At 39.0% G+C, this 21,321-nt stretch overlaps 1 protein-coding gene and 1 long non-coding RNA gene across 15 annotated transcripts in view; one reads left to right on the top strand and one right to left on the bottom strand.

Annotated features, from left to right (window-relative positions):
- Positions 1-8,479, bottom strand: part of LOC113955974 — a 30,366-nt gene extending 21,887 nt beyond the window's left edge. The window contains exons 1-2 of the long non-coding RNA XR_003530709.1: positions 8,278-8,479; positions 5,285-5,374 (exon numbers count right to left, since the gene is read on the bottom strand). This is a non-coding gene — a long non-coding RNA (uncharacterized LOC113955974). The remainder of the gene's footprint in view (positions 1-5,284; positions 5,375-8,277) is intronic.
- NAV2 (neuron navigator 2) overlaps positions 1-21,321 on the top strand; it is a 388,787-nt gene that overhangs the window by 215,858 nt on the left and 151,608 nt on the right. For 13 of the 14 annotated variants that reach the window (XM_027662067.1, XM_027662068.1, XM_027662066.1 and 10 more), the window contains 2 exons: positions 15,584-15,701; positions 19,357-19,409. In XM_027662067.1, coding sequence (XP_027517868.1) covers positions 15,584-15,701; positions 19,357-19,409 — 171 coding nt within the window. Of the gene's footprint in view, positions 1-6,901; positions 6,995-15,583; positions 15,702-19,356; positions 19,410-21,321 lie in introns of those variants that run through there. The other variant, XM_027662063.1, reaches the window with a different exon arrangement.

Below are 21,321 nucleotides of genomic sequence, written 5' to 3'. Positions count from 1 at the left end.
TATGTTTGAGGACATAATGGCACATGCCAAAACATGCATCCATCCTTCAAATCCTCTAGGAACATCTGAATCATAATAAAGAGATCTGTTTCTTTTGAAGGCACTACTGTACCAGCTTATCAGGAAATGTTAGTTCCTGCTGTTTCTCCATGCTCTTAAGAACTACCTCTGCATGGCTCTTCTGAATGAGCCTGTGGACTTCTTCTCATGTTCTAAAAATTAATTTGTGCTCTGATTAACTTAGTTTCTTCTTTGGATCTCCTAGATGGCATTGGGGCTGGAGTGGATGAACTGACACTAATTTCTATAAGGATCCATGTTTCCCAACGCCTACTGTAGATATTAATTTGCCCTGTGGAGCAGAGCAGCTGCTGCCTTTGTCAGCTCCTGTATAGCTCAGTAAGATTCTTTTTCTTTATTGGCCTTTGTGTCGGAATTGCTCTGATAGAGACAAGCCTGCACTCCTTTAGTGCATGCCTAGAAGTGTCATTTACCTCCTTAAAACAATGTCCATGGCCGAGCTGCGATGGAACTGGCCCAGAAACACACACTAATTTTCGGTTGCCTGGATCTGTCCTGATTCTCACAGAGTGTCACCAGCCTATATTCCTTGGAATGATTTGTCATTTTGCTGAGGCTGCCACAAGTGTTCTAGTGCCAGATGCAATCACTAGTGAAAGGCTAATGGCAAGCAGTCTTGCTCTTCAAGAACCTAATAGGCTCAGGAGAAAACCTGTAGGAGATAACTGGGAAGTTACTTGCAGAGACAAAAATGAGTAATTAATGACATCCTAATTGTTGTGAGATTGCATAAACAAAACTTGCAACAAAGGCGTGTCCAAAGGTGTTAAATACCACAAAAATGACATTACTGGGAAATTCAGCAGTAGAATCACAACTGTTCAAAACAAAAAACCAAAACACAAACAAATAAAAACTCCAGAGAAACAAAAAACCCCAAATCCAAACGGTGAGCTGCCTTTTTAGTTTAGAGTGTTTTAACAGTAATTTTAGTTTTAATTCACAACTCAGCCATCTGCATGTAGCTTAATTAATTTGGAATAATTCCAAGTTTTAAATGATGTTCTTAGCCTGCCTTTTGCAAAAAAAATGGCCTGTAACCTAAAATCTCAACATAGTGCTATAACAGCTATTGCAACTTTCTTTTTTTCCTTTTCTAATTTATTTCTAAAGCTTTAAAATTATGCAGATTGAACTGTAGTTGACAAAGAACTGGATAAGTAATGCTATAAATATTAGTTGTGTTTGAGCAGGAAAACAGGCAACCAGTCCTCATAGCTCTTTTTTTAATTTTTTCCCCCTCTCAGTATTATTATCTCTGTGGTTAATTTCTGAATCAAAAATTTATATGTATGCGTAAGCCACTTTTATTCTTTCTTCTTTTTTAAACTAGCAACATGCTCTTTGTTCTACATTCCTCCAACCCTTGCTCCAGGCAAAAAAGAATAACTGATTTTGCTGATGTCCCTAAGCCTTGTTTCTGTGCTGGTAGATTCTATCCTCCTGAATGATTACTAGTAATTGCTCTGATTTTATCTGCAGCTAAGCCACTACTCTTATCTGATGCTACTTTAAACCATGCTTAGTTTCATACATAGATGGGCTTTCATCTACATCCTGTGGGAACATTTGACCACATCTATAGCATAGATCAAAGTGAATGTTCTTGTCTGAAGAAAAACTAAGAGTTTACAAAGTTTAAAAAAAAAAAAAGTCAAATGTTTGATATCTGTGGACCCCAGTAAAATGACAAAGATTTAGTTACAGGAGTTTATTGCCTGTCAATTGCATGTAATTTTTCTTCTCTTTAAACCTTTTACTCAGCTAATTTAAGGAATATAAGTTTGCTGGAGTAACACATTCCTAGGTGTAGGTGTTCAGGCAAAACCAGGACTAAATGGGAAACTATATGCAAGATATCAAACAGAGAATGGGATTCTCTAGGTGTGCATAGAATTACACTGAAATTGGACTGATGGAGGCCCCTGTGAGGATATTCTGCTGTTATTGCCTTGTGCTTTTTGAATTTTCCAGAGCTTGCAGGTCTTTTGATCAACCTCCTTGCTGCCATATAATTGTTAAAGGAGTATTAATAACAATAGAAATATTTCAACCATCTGCATTTTAAAAAGGGATGAATCAACAGATGATCATAAGGAACTGATAACAGAGTCTTAGGCTGGTAGGTCATGCAGTTCAAGACTTGGAAATTCCCATTAAAAATCTTTATGTTAAAACTCTCTCTGCTGTAAATTGATGAAATCTACAGTTGATCTGCCTCATGACAGTTCTATTAAAGGATTGTGCTATATATATTTCTGAAGAAAGCTTCAGGTGCAGTGCAAAAATTATTTCTTTTACTTGAATGGTTTTTCCAGGAAGGTACAGAAGGCCTTCAAGTGGCCGATGGCTATGTGAGGAAGCTCCCAGGCGGAGATGCCCAAACCGCCTATGCTTAAGGGAATTGTGCCTGTACTGTCATTTTCTTCATCAACCATAAAATACAGTTTTAAATTATTAATTCCAGTCTGCTGTAAATTTTACTTTACTGGATTTTTTTTTTTTTTGGTAGAAGGTTATGTTAAAAGTTCAGTGTCAGAATTTCTAGTAAAACCCTACAGCGTTGATTTTAATTCCCAGATCAATGAAAACATAGGCTGGTGTCACTGTAGTGAACCTCTCTAATTAGGAGCATAGGATTTGCCATTGCAGATCAGGCTGATGGTTTACTGAGTCTATGAGCATCCTGCCTCCAGCAGTGCCCACACCAGCTGGCTTTGATGGAAGTAGCATCTCCCTTCCTCCTTCTCCAGCAAGGCATAAGGTCAGTGGGAAATGAAGAAGCAGAATTTTCCTCTTATATCATTCAGAGGATTATTCTTCATCCCAAAGACAGTGAACTGGTAACTGAGGTCTTGGCTAGCATGTCTGTAAATGGGCTTTAGGGATAAAAATACTGATTTTTTTTTTTTTTTTTTAAATATATACTGCTAAACTAAACTTAGGTACAGAGGGTGACTCTTTCCCATTAGGGGGAGTATTTTTTAAATTATTCATAAATATACGAGTCCATTTGGTTGAAAAGATCTTTGTGATGTAGACTGTACTAGAGAAAGGGGAACTAAAGTTTTTGCTATAACATCTGTACTCTGGAACTTTTTTGCTATATTCCCTTAGGCTGCATCATAGCTGGGGACGCTGCCCTTCTCTGCCCCTTTAAGTTTGATCTGGTGCCAAGTGTGTAGCTTCAACTATTACCAGTTGTCTTCTATCTAATTGGCATATAGATCATGATATAGAAAGCACTCCCAACCCTTTAAATGGAAGCAGGAGGAACTAAGCTGGAAGCAGGGTCAGCATTGACAATTTAATTTAATTTCGAAAGTTATCAGTCAGTAGAAGATTCAGTTAGATTCGTATCTGTGAAACAGATGGCCAGCTACAAAACCATTAGATTAGGTTTGTTATGTTTGTGGAAATTAATTCAGCACTTTATTTTTTTTTTGTTTGGGAAAAATAAAGAAAGAACAACTTGTATTATTTGGTAAGTGCTTAGCAGGAACAATTTATAAAGATTACCTTATTTCCTGTAAAACATGGCAAACCCCTGGTGATCCCAGATTATGCAGAAAGCTTTTTGCTGTAGCCTGATTTCTGGGCTATGTAGGAGTATAGTGAATGACAAAACAAAACCAAAAATGCTGCCACCTGTGCATAAACGGGTTTTAATATTTTCAAATGCAAGAAATTTATCTCAAGATCGCATTAGCAAAACGTAGAACCAGACATCTGTGTGGGCTGCATCCTCCCATCTGTATGTTGATGCAAATGTATATGAGTATCTTCCTTTTTCCCTTCTGAAAAGTGAGGATGAGTTTTAAAAATGCTGGAGATCTAGCACTTGTTCAGGTTTTTAAAAAGTATCTGAAGTTGTCTGAAAAATCAGTTTTTTATTTTGATGGCTACGTGGAAGTTGAGCTCCTGTGATAATCTGGGTCTAATGGGATGCTGGACCCTAAGAGATTCTTAGTCTTTTTGTGCATCTTTGGGATGGAGTCTTTGCCACATAAATTAATGCTCAGCTGTCACAAAGCATTTATCACTATCTTAAAAATGCAGCTTAAAATAAAAATAGGTCTTTCAAAAGTAGGTCACACCTAAGATTTGTCTAGCCAACTGTCCCATTTCTGACAGTGCCCAAGAGCAGGAGGAACATTAGAAGAGCATTAGAAATAGAAGCATGGGTAGAACATACAAAACCCTTTTGGAAAGATAGTTGGCTCCTTCTCATTCTTACTCTTGCCGTCAATAAAATTTAGAAATAATGGAATTAACATGTAATTCTTTAACTACCAACTTCAGAACAGCATTCCTGTTCAGAAGAGTTAAACGTGTGCTAAATGATTAAGAATTGAATACGTTGAAGCAATCGTGTGGTCAAGTCCTTTCTCGAGTTTGGTTCTTGTTTCCTCCTTCTTTTGTTCCTTCCATCCCCAGATTTTGCATTGATCTTACTTGGCAGATAAAGAGAGGAATAAATTGCTGGCCTTCGTGACTCAGTTGCAGTGATTTCTCATCCATGTGTTGGTTGCAAGTTGCTTTATGTCCTTCCAAGTGTTAGTGAGCACTGCTTCCTGCCAGCTTCTGGCAGCTTCAGAGACACTGCTGCTTGTGAAAAATCTTGGACACTGAACTAAATTACATTTTGCAGAGTGAGAAAGGTAGTGCAGATGACTTCGTGTTTTTTGAGTGGCACTAGGCATTCTGTTCATGGGAGAGGAGAGTATTTGGCTGGTGATGTCAGTGTTGATATGGACTGAACCTACGCAGCCCCTGGTTTTGAAGTCTCATTTTTGTCCATCAAGCACTAAGCAGACCCAAAGGAGAATGTTGGCTGGACCTTCTTGGCTAGAAGAGGGCTACGATTTGGTCTCTCAGGCAAGATCAAGGCAAATTTCTGTAATTCCCTAATCCCCACAGCAAACTGATTTTGTTAAAAATTAGGAAAAGCTTTTGTAGCATTTCTGACCTCAGTATTTGGACCAGATAACTTTCATCTTCATACATTGCTAGGATTGTACTTTCACTTGGAGTTGCTTCACAGCTGTGAATCTTGTTTTGATTAATTAATCCTCTAAGCAATCAAGAAAAAATGGAATAGAGGGGTGAGTTTGTGCTTAAAATGCTACATGGCAAATTGGGTTCCATTTCTAGCCCTATTGAGATTATATTCCAAGTTTATCTCTTGGAATCTTTTCCTTACTCTTTGTTTCTCAGAGTCCAGTCCAGCAGTGATAGTTCATCTGTTTTGATCCCTTCTGTGGCCATGGCTTTCTGCCCAGAGGAGATGATACTGCAAATATACAGATTTGTGACCCCAGGTGAAAAATACCAATGAAATTACAGCAGCTGTTTGGAACAGTCTCTCACACCTCTTCCAAATAGAGAAAATGAGCCTGTCTTCATTAGAAAAGTTTAGAAGACTTTTTTTTTTTTACTGTCATGGGCCAAGTGTGCCAAGACTTCCATCAAGTTCTGGGAACTGACCACACTGAGTACTGGATTAGTTTACAGCAGGAGCTCTATTGAAGTTTGTAGCAGCCTGAAATGAGATTTTTCTCCCATCTTCAGTGCTCAAGGGTTTTGGGGGAACACTGCAAGCTTTACCCCGTTCTCACATTGCATCGGGTGCCTGTCTGCATTTAGCGGGGCTGTTGCTCAGAGCACAGTCCTGAGCACATCAGAGGCCCAGCACTCAGAGCTGTTTGGGTAAACTTCCAACTCCATCAAAGCCCCGTTTGCGTCCCACCTCCCCAAAACAAACACACCCCTCAGCCGCAGTGAGTGGGCTTTGCTGGGGGGAGAGCTCCTGTGGAGACAGCGTGGCTCCCCAGCTGTTTGCTTTTCATGGAGCGGTTTAAAGAGCAGCTTAGATTTTTGCTCTGGCAGAAGTGTGCCTTTTGAAAAATCAACAGCTAAAATGTCAGACATCCATCCTTCAGCTTAGCAAGAGGGGAGGTGAAGCAGTCATTGCTTCTCACCTTGGCAACACTGGCTGTATTATTTTTTTTAATACACAAAATTCCAGCCAAGCGTTGTACAAGTGCCAGTGCTCTGTGTTTTTAAGGAATGCCAGCAGCATGGTCAGACTATGGTATTAGGGCTCACTTGCACATGGTGGGGTCCTGCCAGAGGGCAGGCAGCACTTGTTGTACCAGGTTACCATGTGTCCACTCCAGGTCCAATTCAGCCTGGTGCTTTTTAGCTTGCATTTGTGACAGATAAAACCTTCAAACATTGGTTGATATTGTGAATGCTCCAAAGTTCAAAAAATATATCTGGACTTTTTTGTCATGTGAAATTTTGGATTTCCATTCAGAGAATAAATTTCCACTGACACTGGGAGCATTTAGGTGAAGGGGGTTGTCTCTATAATAAGTAGAAAGTCTCCTGATTGTGTAACACCCCCCTCCCCCAAAACAACAAAACAACTAAACTATCAAAACCCCAACAATTTCCTTAATAATTGTCTTTTAATGCTTATGGTGTCTAACACAAAAGACCTGCCAAACGTTATGCTTGCTGTGAATGGCTTCATTATTCAAGAGTGTGTTTATAAAATACATTGATCCTGTTTGAAACTGATGTCAAACATTGACACTCCCTGTTACAGACAGTAGTAAGAGAAGGGAGCATTGGGGGTGTAAGGGAAGAGCTGCAGAAGGGGTAGGAATTGTAAAATGTGACAGTGGAAGAAATCTGAGCACTGCGCATGTGTGACTTCAGCTAAAATTAACCACCCAAGCTTCACATGCCAGCATATATATAATCATTTAACTATAGACGCCTCGAGAAGGAAGAACAAGCTGGACTCGAGCAGTATACGTTCACCTTAAATATGCCAATAAGTAGTATGACCTTCCAGGTCCCTGTTCGTGGGAGAAGTAAATTTTCCTGTGACCATTATAAAACAGTAAGCAGCTCTTGGCTCCTTGATCATGGCAGCGGTGCTGTTGAACAGTAACTATCTGCAGCCTTAGAAGTGATTTTTTATTTATTTATTTTTCCCTTTCTTCTGCAGCTTCTTAAGATTTTCTGTGGTTTTCCTTCGGAGTAGATATGTATCACCTTTTCAGATAAGCCCTATTCTGTCGCTATTTGTGTGTGGTAGTAGATGTAAATGGGTTTATTTCGTGCAGGAGAACTGTCATATTAGAAAATGATTAGCTGTGCACTTTAGGTTACTTTTTAGAAAACACTGGAAAAAAATGGTACATTTGCTTCTTTTCTTCTCTGAGGTAAATTACAGTTTGTTGGCATGACATCAAATCGGTTGTTTCGCTGTGGCTGAATATGACTTGGAATGGGTTTTGCCGATCAGCTCAGCAAACTAAACTGTTTCTCTTTGGGATATACGAAGGAATTGATGCAGGTGTGAATGTAATCTCATTTCTATTCAGGACTTATTGTTTTCTGCAAGGGAGAAGAAGAGATTGACCACCTGCTTGGTGTGGTGTGTGGCTCCAGCTTGCCAGGGATTTGTATATGGCAGATGCGGATAATGGGAGCATTGAGAGTGGAGCGTGCTGGATGCCGGCATAGACACCGTCCTTGCTTCACCTTCTAGCTGGTGCTTGGTGAGAAGTATTTACCCCTCTGTGTAGGCAGCACCTGTCAGTAATGGGGTTCAGAAACTGTACAATTGGGGGGAAAAAAATAAAGAAAATATCTCTTTTCTCCTCTTTTATATTGAATATAGTAAAATATTCAGTAGGGTAAGAAGGGTGCCAGCTAGGCGATTGAAAGAATGTTGCTTGTTTAATATTTACCAAAGATTTGCTCTGAAACTCAGAGAGAGCAGTGCCTGCTCTGAAGTGTGGATAGTCCCCGGCTCTATTCCTGGGAAAGGCAGCAAACATGCTAAAATTGACACATATGCTTGGCTCTGTGTGCTGTGAGGCAGCCCATTGCTTTTGAATAGTAGTCATATGCATGAGAATAGCCCTCCTCAGTCGGGAATAAGGCTTTAAGGAGAGAAAAATGAGTAGTCCCAGTGGTGTTTAAATTACCCATTTATCTGTGTAACTTCGAAAGGGTAATTAATGTACATAAGTGTCCAGTAAAATGTAATATTCAGCAGAATACCTCCCACCAACTGGGTAATAATTCAAGCAGTTCCAGCCAACACTTGCACATCTGAGAGAATAAATCATTTAGTTTAGTTCCTGTAAGAAATTTTAAAAAAGAAGCAGTTACCTCTGTCTCCCCAGAAAAGTGGGAACCAAGTGGGAACTTCAGTTGGTTACAGCTGCAGTCTCAGTAGTTGATGATAACTCAAAAGTTCCAACACTTTAGGTAATTGAGAGTATTTTACTGGCATCATAATAGGTACTAATTTAGTAGGTGTATATATGTGTGTGTGACAGCTATTTTTAGAGGATTGCAAATCCTAGAATGACAGACTGGTGTGGGTTGGAAGGGACCTTAAAGACCATCTCGTTCTAATGATGCACCTTCCCTTAGAGCAGTTTGCTCAAAGCCCAATCTGGCCTGACCTGCTGTATGGATTCCTTCCAGGAAGGTCACTTTTCTGTCTCACCTACCTACTGGAAGGAGTCCACCTGCAGTTCAGCCCATCATCACCTCAGACTTGAAGTTTCTGGTGATTTCCTCCCTTTTTTTAGCTGGTATTGATGCCAAGGTACTGGTAGGATGGAGTAGACTAATCTCCAGTCTCCCATCCTGGCTTTCCGGATGTTTCCAGTGTCTCAGAGCAAAGAGGAGAAGCCATTCACTGCCTTACCTCATGTGTCCACCTCTCCCTCTGAGCTGGGATCGCTGGGGACTCATAGGCATTCGTAAGGACAGTGGATTCTTGCTTCATATCCGTCATGTCCACATACCCTTGGCTATATCCTTAAAGAAAAGGAATAGACAGAACTCCTTCCTCAAAGCCCACTAACACCCTTATTTTATCACTGAGAGATGTGGGCACACATCATCTATCTTACGTCCTGCTTTTTAAGCCCTTTGGTTTTCTGTCTTGCAAGAACTTACAGTGAGGAAAAAAACCCATGCAACAGTCTTTTGGATAGCAATGCAAAGCTTCATTCATTCTAGAAGAGTCAACACTAACCTTTTACTGGGATTTGTGTCATGGTACAGATGTACAGATGTGGATTTCTACAGGATTTAAGAAATGTGGGGGCCACACATTGTAAGACCTGAAAAAGGTTCTGTGACAAATGCTGTAAAACTTGGGGTTTCACTTTTTTTTTTACCATGTACTTCTTCATTGTCCTTTTGCCAGTAACTCAGCAATATACCAGACATATTATTGTCAGGGACGTAATCTCTATGCACTTTCAAAATAGCCTTTATCCATACTGTGCCCCCTTGGAGCCAGAGGTGCTTCAGAGGGATTGAGGTTTTCAGCTAAACCTTTGGCTTTAGCTGTTTAGCTCTGGGCTTTACAGTGTGATATCTGTTAATGAGATCATTGTGTTGGACTGTAGCATGGATCAGCATGAGACTGCAATCAGTGTTACCAGTCAGAAATTGGGATTTCATGACTCTACGTGTGTAAGCCCTGTTACATGGGGCAGCATCTGATGGGCTTCTCCCCCCATAACATTGTTGTGACTGCAGGCATTCCCATTAGTATCATCTCAATATGTTGTGTCTATTTTTAGGGTTTGGAGTGTTGGGTTTTTTTTTCCACTCCCTGTGAACTTCAGTGGGCAGAGTGATTTGGTTAGCAGCAACACGGGCATTGCACTGTAGTGGGTGTTCTGGAATGGGAGTTCGTCAATAGCTAACCCTGCTATTCAATCACGGAAAAAGCCTTGCTCCGCTCTAATTATGCTACATGATGTCAAAAAGATATTCTTCAGCTGTTACCAAGTTCACGAGAGCCTGATTCATGATAATTATTGGAAGAAAACAATTGCAGTCTGATTAGTAAGGAACTGACATGGTAAAGGGAAGGAAAGAAAGGTTTGAAAATTTACTTGGGCGTTTATTATAATTAGATTTGTGTGTGTGTGTGGAAATGAGTAACAAGGAAAAGATTCAGGCATATTTTCTACTTAGTTGCATAGAAAAGAGACATTCTTTTCAAGTAGATTCATATGAACCCTTTCCTTTTCATGAGCGTAATTCAGAATACCAATGCAGAGGCAAAAATATTGGGTAGTTCTTGCCTTCCCATGTAGGACTGCATTCCATTTAAAGGAGACTCTGGAGTACATGATAATACCTGACACCCTAACCTAACTGCAGCCCCATGGATATACTGGATCTCCTCTAATGTCTCTAAAGGATTTTCCTGGATTCATTACTCTCGTGAGTTATCCATGCTCTGTATCCTGGGTATGACTGGCTGTGGGAACAGAGGTATATAGTCCTACAGATGCTGTGTTTGGCCTTACCTACCAGCAGATCAAGAAGAACCACCCAGGTATCAGCCTGCTGCCTCCAAATGGTATATGAAGAGAGGAATACTGTGGTTTGAGATGCCAACTTCAGGCTGTTATAGCTGGCCAGGCAAGCTCTAGTTTATTTGGCTTTCTGCTTGATTTTTTTTTTTCCAAGGCTAAGAAAACATGTATGAATTACTTTAAAGTGGACAGAAGCTTCAGAGTTTTTGCTTTTTGCTAGTCAGCTTTGTTCCCCGGCCTTCCCTGAGTGCTTAGTGGGGGCTGTGTGGGCTTGAACAAACAACCAGTTCTGCAAAAGGCACCTTTTGTACTGGTTCAGTGTTCAGATACAGGGCAGGTGGTCTGAGGTGAGCTTGGCTGTGGTGGATGTCCTCTCTCAGTGCAGCCAGAAATGTTACATGAGGCTTGAAGTGCCAGGAAATTTCAGGGATCTCCTAATTGGAAAGCAAAATTTCTCTCTTATCTGAAACCTGCTTTAAAACAAGCAGGTATGAGGCTAAGGAAAGGGAAGCAAGGAGAAACCCAACTAAATTTCAAAATTCTTCAAACTTATTGATGGAAGACAGCGTTCAGGTCTTTTTCTTTACAGATAGCTTTCAAAAGCTTTTGAATTTGGATTTTTTTTTTTGTTTAAAACCCTACTACTTTTTTCGCTAGTTTTTTAGCTCTGACTCATAATGTACTGAATATTTCCGAAATCACTGCTTAACTGTAACATTCTTAATTCAAATCTGATGGATTGAAGGGAAAAGAAAGAAGTCTTTCACATTTGTTTTTAATTTGTTCCCAGATAATTGGATTCCTAAGAGAGAAAAAAACCTACCAAACAGCTGAGTCCACCTTTAAAAAAAGCTAGAACTTAAATCCAAGTTAAACATTAAACTGACTTGGACACAAAGACCTGCTTATAGTGATTAATGCCCAAATCATGATGTTCACTTGATTTTTGTAACTAAAATAATGAAGCTACTTTCAATGATTTTCATACTGTGTAAAATCACTGAAAAGTTTTAAAAGCCCATACTGGTGTATATAAGGCAGTATCTCTTGGATCAAATATTTCATATCACAAGATTTTTATGGTTTTTAATTAGACAACTGTTCAGGTAATTTTCATGTGAATATTCAAATGTGACTTTGTAGCTCATTTGCTGAAAATACCTGAGGAACACTCAGAATTCATGTGCAGAGATAGGAAAATGGAAAGTTTCTCAGCAGTGATTTCCTACTTCTTTTATTATTGTTTTCCCATTTATTTACCTGGTTTTGAACATTTGAAAACACTGTGTGCTTTGAAACATATTTTATGTGTCTAGAAATAGCAGCCATTGTATTTATATTTTTTCTTACTTGTTTGTATGGAAAAGGAAAAGAAACATTAGGAATCCTATTTGTGTAGTACATTACAAAGACTTACAACAAACAGGTTTTGAAAACATCCTGGAAAGTTTCCATGATTAGCTTAATATATGCTGTAAAAATCAGCAGTGACCTCAAAGAGCTGTTGCAATAAACCTGGATAGAGCTCGTAAATATATAACCCAGTCAGTTAAAAACAGTAATAATTTGCATGTTAATGCATGTTGCAAAATAATGTTGTATAATAACACTTTTAAGAGAAGGACAGATTTATTATGTCTGTATTTTCCTGCAGAAGGCTTTTCTAGTCAACTAGTGGAGTGAAATAATATTCCACACCCTTAAATACCCCAGAAGCAAATATTTCCTCTGTACTGGTATGCATTTAATGGAATATTTTATAATAAACATGAAAGCTCTGCTTGTAGTTCAGATATCAAACACAGACTGACTTCAGCACCGAAGTGGGGTTTACAAGAATAATTTACCATTAGAGGGAGTTTCTTTGTGTTATCATAGACAGTGAATCAGACAGTGGGTATTTGGTTTCTTTCAGGTTGTCTCCTTTACTGGGAGCATTTAAGGGAGTTAGGGATTTCTTCGATGCAGTGTTTATTTACGGGGTATGAATCTAAGTTCTGATGTTCCTGAATGCAATAGGAATTAGGGCAGTAGGAGACAAGTATAGCAGTTTTGCAATACCAACCGTACATTCTCACGTTATTTGACCTAAAAATCGGTCCTAACCAGCTCTCGAGGTCTTGCCGTTGCTGTGATTTCAGGCTCTGCCAGAAGGAGTCTGCTCCTGTTTTAACTCTGGGTCTGATCCAAGGGTTTGTCTGACTGCATGATGATCTACATCATGAGAATGATCCAGGATGGAACTGATGCATCAAAGTATAATCTTAAATTTGGTGGAAGTCATTCTGTGTTAAATTAGGACATTCATTGCAGCTCTCTCATTAAAGGAAACGTGGTTATTGTGTTTGATAAGTTGCTTGTCAGCTAAATTGCAGGAACGGTGTAGGGGTGTGTGTGGAACCTTGCACTTGCAAAGTAAGTAGTTTACAACGTGTTTCCTTGTACGTCTTTACTTGTAGATAAGCAAGCTAAAACCATGTGGCAGAAAAGTAGGCTAAGTCAATCCTAGTTCCTTGAAGTCATTGGATCTTTTAAAGCATCTTCCTGTTATGGAAAATGTTTTATTGTAAAAGGGGCTAAGGAACACAATGTCTCATTTGTGCAGTGAGGGTTTCTTGCCCCTTTTCTTTTATTGGTCAGCTGGGGAATTCACTCATGTACTCAGCCTTTATTTCATTAAGGTGTCTTTCAGCCCTGTTTTTATCAGAGGTGTTCCACTGTGTTTTTCTGTTTAAGTCCATGATGCTGTTGGCATTGAAATGCACATCCCGCTGCTCTGAAGAGGAAAGTAGAGGATGAATGGTGGAAAAGAGGGACATATGTTTCAGATGTTAAGTGATTTGTTCATGGCTGCTACCAGTAGTGTTTCACAGTTTCAAAAAAAAAAAAAACACACACAAAAAAAAAAACAAACCAGAAAAAACAAAACACAAAGACTTTATAACCAAAAACTCTGGTCAAAATCTCTGCTGTTCATTTTATCATATTAACATTGAATCAGAAAGAGGAGTGTGAAATCACAATTCTTTTATTATATCCAGGTTCCTCCATCTCATGACAAATACTTGACCCTTAGTTTTGGCAGTTGGCTTTTAACTCCCATGAAGGAGAACATGACCATCACATTGAAAAAGCAAGGCTTAAGATGCTCCTGAAATTAGTAGCTGTGGCTGTGCTCAGCCATATCAGTCAGTAATTTAGGGGATCTGCATTGATCAGCTCTGGGGCCGCCAACACAAGAAGGATGTGGACCTTCTGGAGTGAGTGCAAAAGGAGGTCCATGGAAGGTGATCAGAGAGCTGGAGCACCTCTCCTAAAGTTGGGGTTGTTCAGCTTGGAGAAGAGAACGTTCTGGGGACACCTTCTAGCCCCTCCCAGTACATAAATGGGCCCCAAGGGATCTGGAGAGGGATTTTGGACAAGGGCCTGGAGTGATAGGATAAGGGGGAATGGCTTTAAACTGAAAAGAGGGCAAGTTAAATTAGAAATAGAGAAGAAATTCTTTCCTGCGAGGGTGGTGAGGCCCTGGCACAGGTTGCCCAGAGAAGCTGTGGCTGCCCTATCCCTGGAAGTGTTCAAGGTGAGGTTGGATGGGACTTGGAGCAACCTGATTTAGTGGAAGGTGCCCCCCCCCCCCCCCCCCCCCCCCCCCATCCCCCGCCCATAGCAGGGACTTGGAACTGGATGATCTTTAAGATCCCTTCTAAGCCAAACCATTCTGTGATTCAGTGATATGGGGAATTGCACAGCTCAGGAGTGGGATGATGTAAGGGGAGTGACTGTGAACCAATGTTTTGTTTCAACAGTGTTTTGCCAGCAGACAGAATCTGATTGTAGTAGCCATCATTTCCATCTGCTTCCTTAAAGGCTTGGGATAGAACTCTTCAAAGCCTAGTGATCGACCTGAGGGTTCAGGCCCTTTTTCTTGTGCTCTTTTGTTTCCACCAGTAGTAGTGAAGGAAAACAGTAGTTCCTGGGCAGTGCACAGAGAGGGCTTTCCCCCGGGCTTCTGAATACTGTTGTGTGGACATTTCCCTCCAGGCCAGTGACTCACACACTGGTGTGAGACATTTGTCATCAGCATAGTGGTTTATAGGGTCTCTGGAGTGTTGGGATAGGTCATGCTCTAAGAAAGCACATTGTATCTACACCTGCTTCCTGCTAGATCAAATTGGGATGAATGTATTTCTTCAGAGTAGGGGTGAACCTTAATATTTAGGTATTTGAAAGGTAAAATGCTGATATTTAATTGTGTTTACCTTGTTTCTTTGGAATGTAAATAGGTCACATAAAAAAGTCTTAAATTTTAAATTTTGTCCTATATGAAGAACAGGAAACATTACTGAATTCATAAGCAGAAATTCCTAATCAAGTGATTTAGCTTCTTTTTGTTAACCTAGCATGAAAAGTTTTATAAGTTTCCTGGTGATCTTGAATAAGTTGTGCTAACATGTGATGAGCAATACTTAGTGCAAATTAGAGAGCTTTTTCACTGCTTTGTGTACTTAATTCTCAGATAATACATTTTGAAATAAATCCCAACAGTTAGAAGTTTACGTAAGAGATTAAAAGCAATTTAATAGGCCTGTTCAACCTATGAGATGGAATTTATTAGAACTGGTGGATTTTTAGGGCCTTGAAAGGTTTCTTTGGTAATATTAACGAAGGAGTTTCCTCACAATAAAATTGCTATATAGCTAATATCTTCTAGGAGTGTTTTTGGGGAAAGAACCTTTAAACTTCCTCAATATCAACTATCAAGAAAAAATGTCAAAGGGAAAATGCAAAAAACCACTTGGGTGGAAATTGAAATGTCTTCTACAGAGTCACTGCAGCTGTTGAATATTTCCTTGACCTCCTGATGATCCATTCAAGCTGTAACACATTCAGGAGTTTGCCGTCATCTTCCACGAGCTTTGATGTCAGATTGCTAAATAGGAAAATCCATACTACAGTGAGCTGAACACTTGATCTGCACAATGCCTTGAATTTTAATGCTGTTGACTTGTCTCAAAGAGGAAAAAAGCAGTGATGCTTTTGCATACTGAGAGAAACAAAGAACTCTCATTTTTAAGGTTGTGTTATGAGTAATAGTTTATTTTTGTTTATCTTTCTCCTAACAGATTTATACGGATTGGGCTAATCATTATCTGGCAAAATCTGGTCACAAGAGATTGATAAAGGATTTACAGCAAGATGTGACTGATGGAGTCCTGTTAGCTGAAATAATCCAGGTTGTAGGTGAGTGACTTTGTGTTTGTACCAGGTATCCAGCAGCTCACTCAAACAATCACTGTCTTTATCTTCCACATAAACACAGTGTTGGGGGGAAATCGATCCAACTGCATGGATGTAGATAATGTAGATAATTTTCCTACAGAGACTTTGCTAATTAATTTGAAAAAGCCTTGTCTTAAAGTATAATGGAAAAATATTGGATGTTGATGATAAGATCTCCTGACACAGCAATATTACTCCACATGGCTGAATGTTAAAAAAACAACTCCCGAGGGATTTTTTTTCTGCTGGGATGCTGTTAACCTTCACTGTCTCTATTTTTAATATCTTTTGGGTACTGGCCTGAATATAATTCACACAATTCCTGTGTTGAACCTCCTGTCTCCAACTGGATTTGGAAAATCCATGTATGCAGCTGAGAAAGGAGGAGTGCAACTTTTACATGACAGAAAAAGAAATCTTTCCTGACTAGTTTTCAGATGAGGAAGATCATTTATCATTAGGAGAAATCTCAACTGCACACTCAGTTATCCGAAGTTCTCTTAGTTTGCACTAGTGTTTGTAGATAATGAAAGTTCCAGGCCATTTTCTCCATGTAAAGCTACATATTGTCCCTCTTCCCTTGGGCCTGGATCCTTCATTAGTTCTTTCAGAGGCTCATCCATCTGGTATTTGGGATGCCACAAAACACATGCATGGGCCAATGGAGATGGATGGAATCAGAAAGCCTGCTAATGGGAATTAGGAGCAAACTGACAGATTTGAGATGCAAATTAAGAAACCAGCAGTGAACTAACACATCAGAGCATGCATATTTATGTGTGGTTGAGATGCTGTAAATGAGCTAGTTCCTTGATTTAAGGTACAAATCCACAAGCCCTGTTCTGGGATGACATTGGGAAGCATTTTATAGTGACTTTACTGGAACATGTTAAAAGGACTTTCTCTCTGTGTAGAGCAACATTACATCTCAGTAGCATTGTAGACCTGCCGTGCAGGTACAGAGGTATAAACAGGCCATAAATTAACTGATTGGATGTTGACAGATATTCTCTGTGAACAGTGCTTCATCCTATGTCTGTTTCCTTTAATAGGAGAGATTTTTGGAAACCCAGGAGCAGTTAGGTGTTGATTGCTTTCATGCCTATCTGGCTCCCCTGCCTTAACGCTGTTATGGGAAACTTCTGCATGAGAACACGTGTACAAGAATACAACCATCAGAATGTGAACTTGGTTCTACCAAATGTAGCTGTTCAAGTATTGACTTGTGAAAACTCTTATGAAATTCAAATTATTCCCTCTAAAATACACAGAAACAATTATTCTTTTGATAACCTTTGCTTTTTTTTTTTTTTCCCCTGGTCATTTTAAGAGCTACCTTTTGGCTAATATTTAAGATAAGGTCTGCAAGGTGTCAGAAGTTAAAGTACGAGAGGAAGGATTTCTTTTTCACAGAATGTTTTCCCATATGAAAGAAAGGTCATATTTAAACATTCTCAGTTTAATCCTCAGAATTATCAGTGAAGAAAAGTAATTTGTATCTGCTGTGTATGGCCTTACGCAGCTACATCTCATTGTCACAAAGATGGAGAGAACTTTCACATCCAGAAGCAGCTTTATCTGTAGCCTGGAAAATCCAAGCTTTTTTTCTAACTGTATAGTAGGAAAGCCTCTATATGTAGTGCAGGAGGGTTTTTTTTTTTTGTATTAGGGTGTGCTATGTGTAAAAGCAGCCATGAAGATCCTTCCTCCTTTTTGTATGTGCTTCGAGTATCTGGAGATTATCCAAAGTTGTTGAAATTAATTCAGGTTTAGTTATTAGTGATACAGTTTTTCTTGAGTCATCATCTGAGATTTATGTCACAGATATAAGAAGAAGACTATGAGAGTTAATGGTTACATAAAGACAGTGATGGCAGTCCTTTGTGCTTGCCTTTCTGAAGTGAAATAGCTGCATTTAGGAAAAAGGAACTTTAAAATTAATAGCAACTAGGTTGTTCTTTTACCAAAGCATCCAAATGAGGGGCAAATCTATAAAGAGGTGAAACCAAACATCACTGCATTTGACTTCAGAGATAATCTTCAAAACTGCTAACAATAATATAGAAGCATGATGACAGTTTTTTTCTAATTTGCAAGTCAATTAAATGCATTCCCAGCATTCTGGGTTATTTCAGTTTAAAATTCATGAGTCTATAAAAGAATGTGTAAGTAATATATGCCTTAGTAATGCCATATAAACATAGTAGCTCTATTTAAATTCATGAATGCAGATATACTGGGTCTGACCTGGGTTATTAGAGGAATGAATATCTGTATGCTTGTCCCAAACAAGAGAAAGCTCATTCACAAGTTCATTAGTTTCCTTTCAAGGAATAATCATGCATGGTGCCAATTTATAGGAATATAGCTATAAATTTTTCAAACTATTATAAATGTAGTTGGTAGAGATATTGCATGATGTTGAACTGAGAGATTGTAAATATTCCAAGATGGGTGCACAGGACTTGGAAAATGGGATTTAACAAGTTTGTTTCTGAATGACCAAATCCAAGATGGAATTCCTGAAAGCAATGTATGCTCTTGGTGTGTAAGGGCTGATAGACCACTCTGGGGACCAGACAGTGAATTTAGCTGCAGTCTTTTTCAGATTGGCATAAATTCTTAAAGGCATTGGTGTGGGATAAAGGTGTTCTGTGACATGGATGTGTTATAAAGGACCTACCATGCAAGAGTGAAGTTGTGTTACTACTTTGTTTGTCATTGCTATGACTGCTATTGGAATACGGTGCGAAATTTGATCCTCTTAGCTGAAGAAAGCCATGACATGAGATGGAGTTCTGTCTGCTGTCCTGGGAATATATGGGAGTGGTAGAAAATATAGCTTTTAATATATGAATCAAATGGGATGTGAACGTCTGTCTTTATTACGGTGAAAGAACTGTGGGAAACTGAACTTTGGGAACCTGAACTTTGGTTATAACTGGTTCTTCAGACTAGCACTGAAATAATTTCAGGGTTTAAGCCTGAAAGGTAAAACTGAGCAAACGAAGACTGAGGCAAACATTCACTTCCTCAGGGATTTCATTGTTTCACTTGTGTCTTTAAAGGTGGAAACTGTATTTTTCTGCAGATAGGGTTGCGTGTTAGCCATGACCAAGAAGCTTGAAAAGTTCTTTCACGATTTGTACTTTAAAAAAAGAAAAATAATAAAATTCTTAGAGTTGGGGATCATAAATTTCCTATCTGGATTTAAAACCTATATTCACCCTTCAAGCAAACCAATTAACATGCAAGCATATACATATATATATATATATATATGTATGTATGTAGTGCTCAGTTTTCCACACAGCAGTGATTCAGCTTCCAGAGTTTAAATCTGTTTTGTAGTTTAAAAGAATTCCCCGTCACTGTACAAGATGTTGTCGGACCAGTTGGCTTCTGCCCCCAGCTGTCTCTGGAGGCATGACCCACTAGGAAACTCCAGCTGCTTTTTTTCTTTTTGGTGGCTCTCAGTGTTTCACATATTCAATTTGACTGGACAACTACAGTTCAAAACACCTTTATTTAACTGGCAGCAAGTACTCCGGAAATCACTAGAATAAATGTCCTTGCTTTAGTTTTTTTGCTTTATTGCCTCTTTTTTGCTTTTCAGCAAATGAAAAGATTGAAGACATCAATGGCTGCCCAAAAAATAGGTCTCAAATGGTAAGTAATAAAATGGTCTGTTGTTTGTGTGTGCATGGTTGAATGATAGTGCATGACTTTGAGACTTTTAATAACAATTTTTAATTAATTTTTCACAGTAGTGAGACCAAAGGTATAATCTACAGAACATTAATACGACAGTTTATGCCGTGTTGAATTAGGCCCTATAATTTGTCACATATTTACAATCAAGATTATTTTTACATTGCTCTTTTATATTTTTGAAATATTACATAAACAGGAATGTATAAACATAAAACTTTGTTCCTCTATATAGACAGTAGTATTGAGAAAGAAGACTTAGGTATTTATAGTTGGATTAAGAGTTCCCGTATCCTTTGAAATGAAACAATATTAGTGATCAATATGCACTAAATAAAAAAAATTCTAATAGTGAAATTAAAGATGCAACTTGTTGACAGATAGGAAGTTAGAGTCTTACTTGTATCTAATATTCAGAATTGGAGAGCCAAAAATTAATGCAGGAAAATGAAAAGCATATGGTACCTCAGGAGTATGTCTGCTGTGAGTATTGCTGAAGCCCGAAGTTTTAGGCAGAACACAAATAATAAGAAACTGATTTTTTACATGCATCGTAGGAGTTCAGCATTTAAAATTCACCATACTTTAAAGAAGATTATTTCCTTTTGTGTCTTGAGAAAAAAGTTATTTTACAACATAAATTCTAAAATCTCCAAATGCTTACTTTGGGACACTTGGATATCCGTTCTATGTGTGAAGCTTCTAATGCCTTTTGTTTTTATAACTCTGTTCCCAGCTAGCTCCACAACTGCATCGTGAGCACAACCACTCACATAGTTAAATGAAATATTAAAGATGTAAGGAGAGTTTGTCATCTTAAGTCAAAATGACACTTAATTCTGCTCTTCTATTTTGGCTTTTTGTTGTTTCTTGGAAGTTATCAATCTTGTTTAAACCATGGAGTGACTGCTCTGTAAAAGGAAAGCCATCAGAAAGATTTGTCATTGCTACTTCTTACTGCTTTGAAGAGGTTGGTTGCTATTCTTACTGTAGCCACAGCAGCTGTCTAGAGTATAAATAATGAGTAAATTTTGACAATTACTATAATTTAATGTTCCAGAAGTGTGTCATAAGAACTGAATTTCATTCAGGACTGGAGTCTATAAACAAGTCCAGGATGTTGCTGCTAAAAGTCACTTGAAGTCCTTATTGTCAATGAAGAAAGAATGTTTTTCTGTTGGATAGTGGGATGCATGCAGTGGGTTGCTTATGGAATCCGGATCAGGTTATAACCAGAGGCATGCAGGGGGCATGTGCTGGGTCAGGAATGTTGAAGATTGCTGGGAAGAGATGTTTGCTCTGCACTGTCTCCTCTGAAGTTATTCCACTTGCTCAATCAGGAGGGTGCAGTGGGTAGGACTGGGTCCCCCCACTCATGAGATATAGTCATAGCAAGGCATCCTCAGCAGTTTTCCCTATGTGAGAAAAATGAGAATTTTGCTTATGGCTTACTTTTATTAAGTGCACATGTTTACGGAACTCTTTATCATCTTACAGTAAAGACACTGTTGTTGTCCAGAGAAGCTGTGGCTGCCCCATTGGTGCAAGTGTTCAAGGCCAGGTTGGATGGGGCTTGGAGCAACCTGGTCTGGTGGAAGGTGTACCTGCCCATGGCTGTGGGAGTTGGAACTAGGTGATCTTTAAGGTCCCTTCCAACCTATATCATTCCATGATTCTGTTCTGATTCTGCTGAGGCAAGAATCTTTGGCAGGTCTCCTGTGTTCTAGGACAAATACTTGTATAGATACAGCAGCCTTCATCCTTGGCCTTTCAGTGCCTTTTCCTCTTAATATGGCTTACAAGGTTCTGTAGAGTGTGAGAACTGATGTTTGTGTCTGATAAGTGTGGTTCAGAGAGGTAACACAGGGAA

The sequence above is a fragment of the Corapipo altera genome, unplaced genomic scaffold (assembly GCF_003945725.1).
Source record: "Corapipo altera isolate COAL_440 unplaced genomic scaffold, ASM394572v1 RXGC01000072.1, whole genome shotgun sequence".
NCBI lineage: Eukaryota > Metazoa > Chordata > Aves > Passeriformes > Pipridae > Corapipo > Corapipo altera.
The sequence above is the reverse complement of the archived record's forward strand: the minus strand, read 5'-3'. Positions and strand labels throughout refer to the sequence as shown.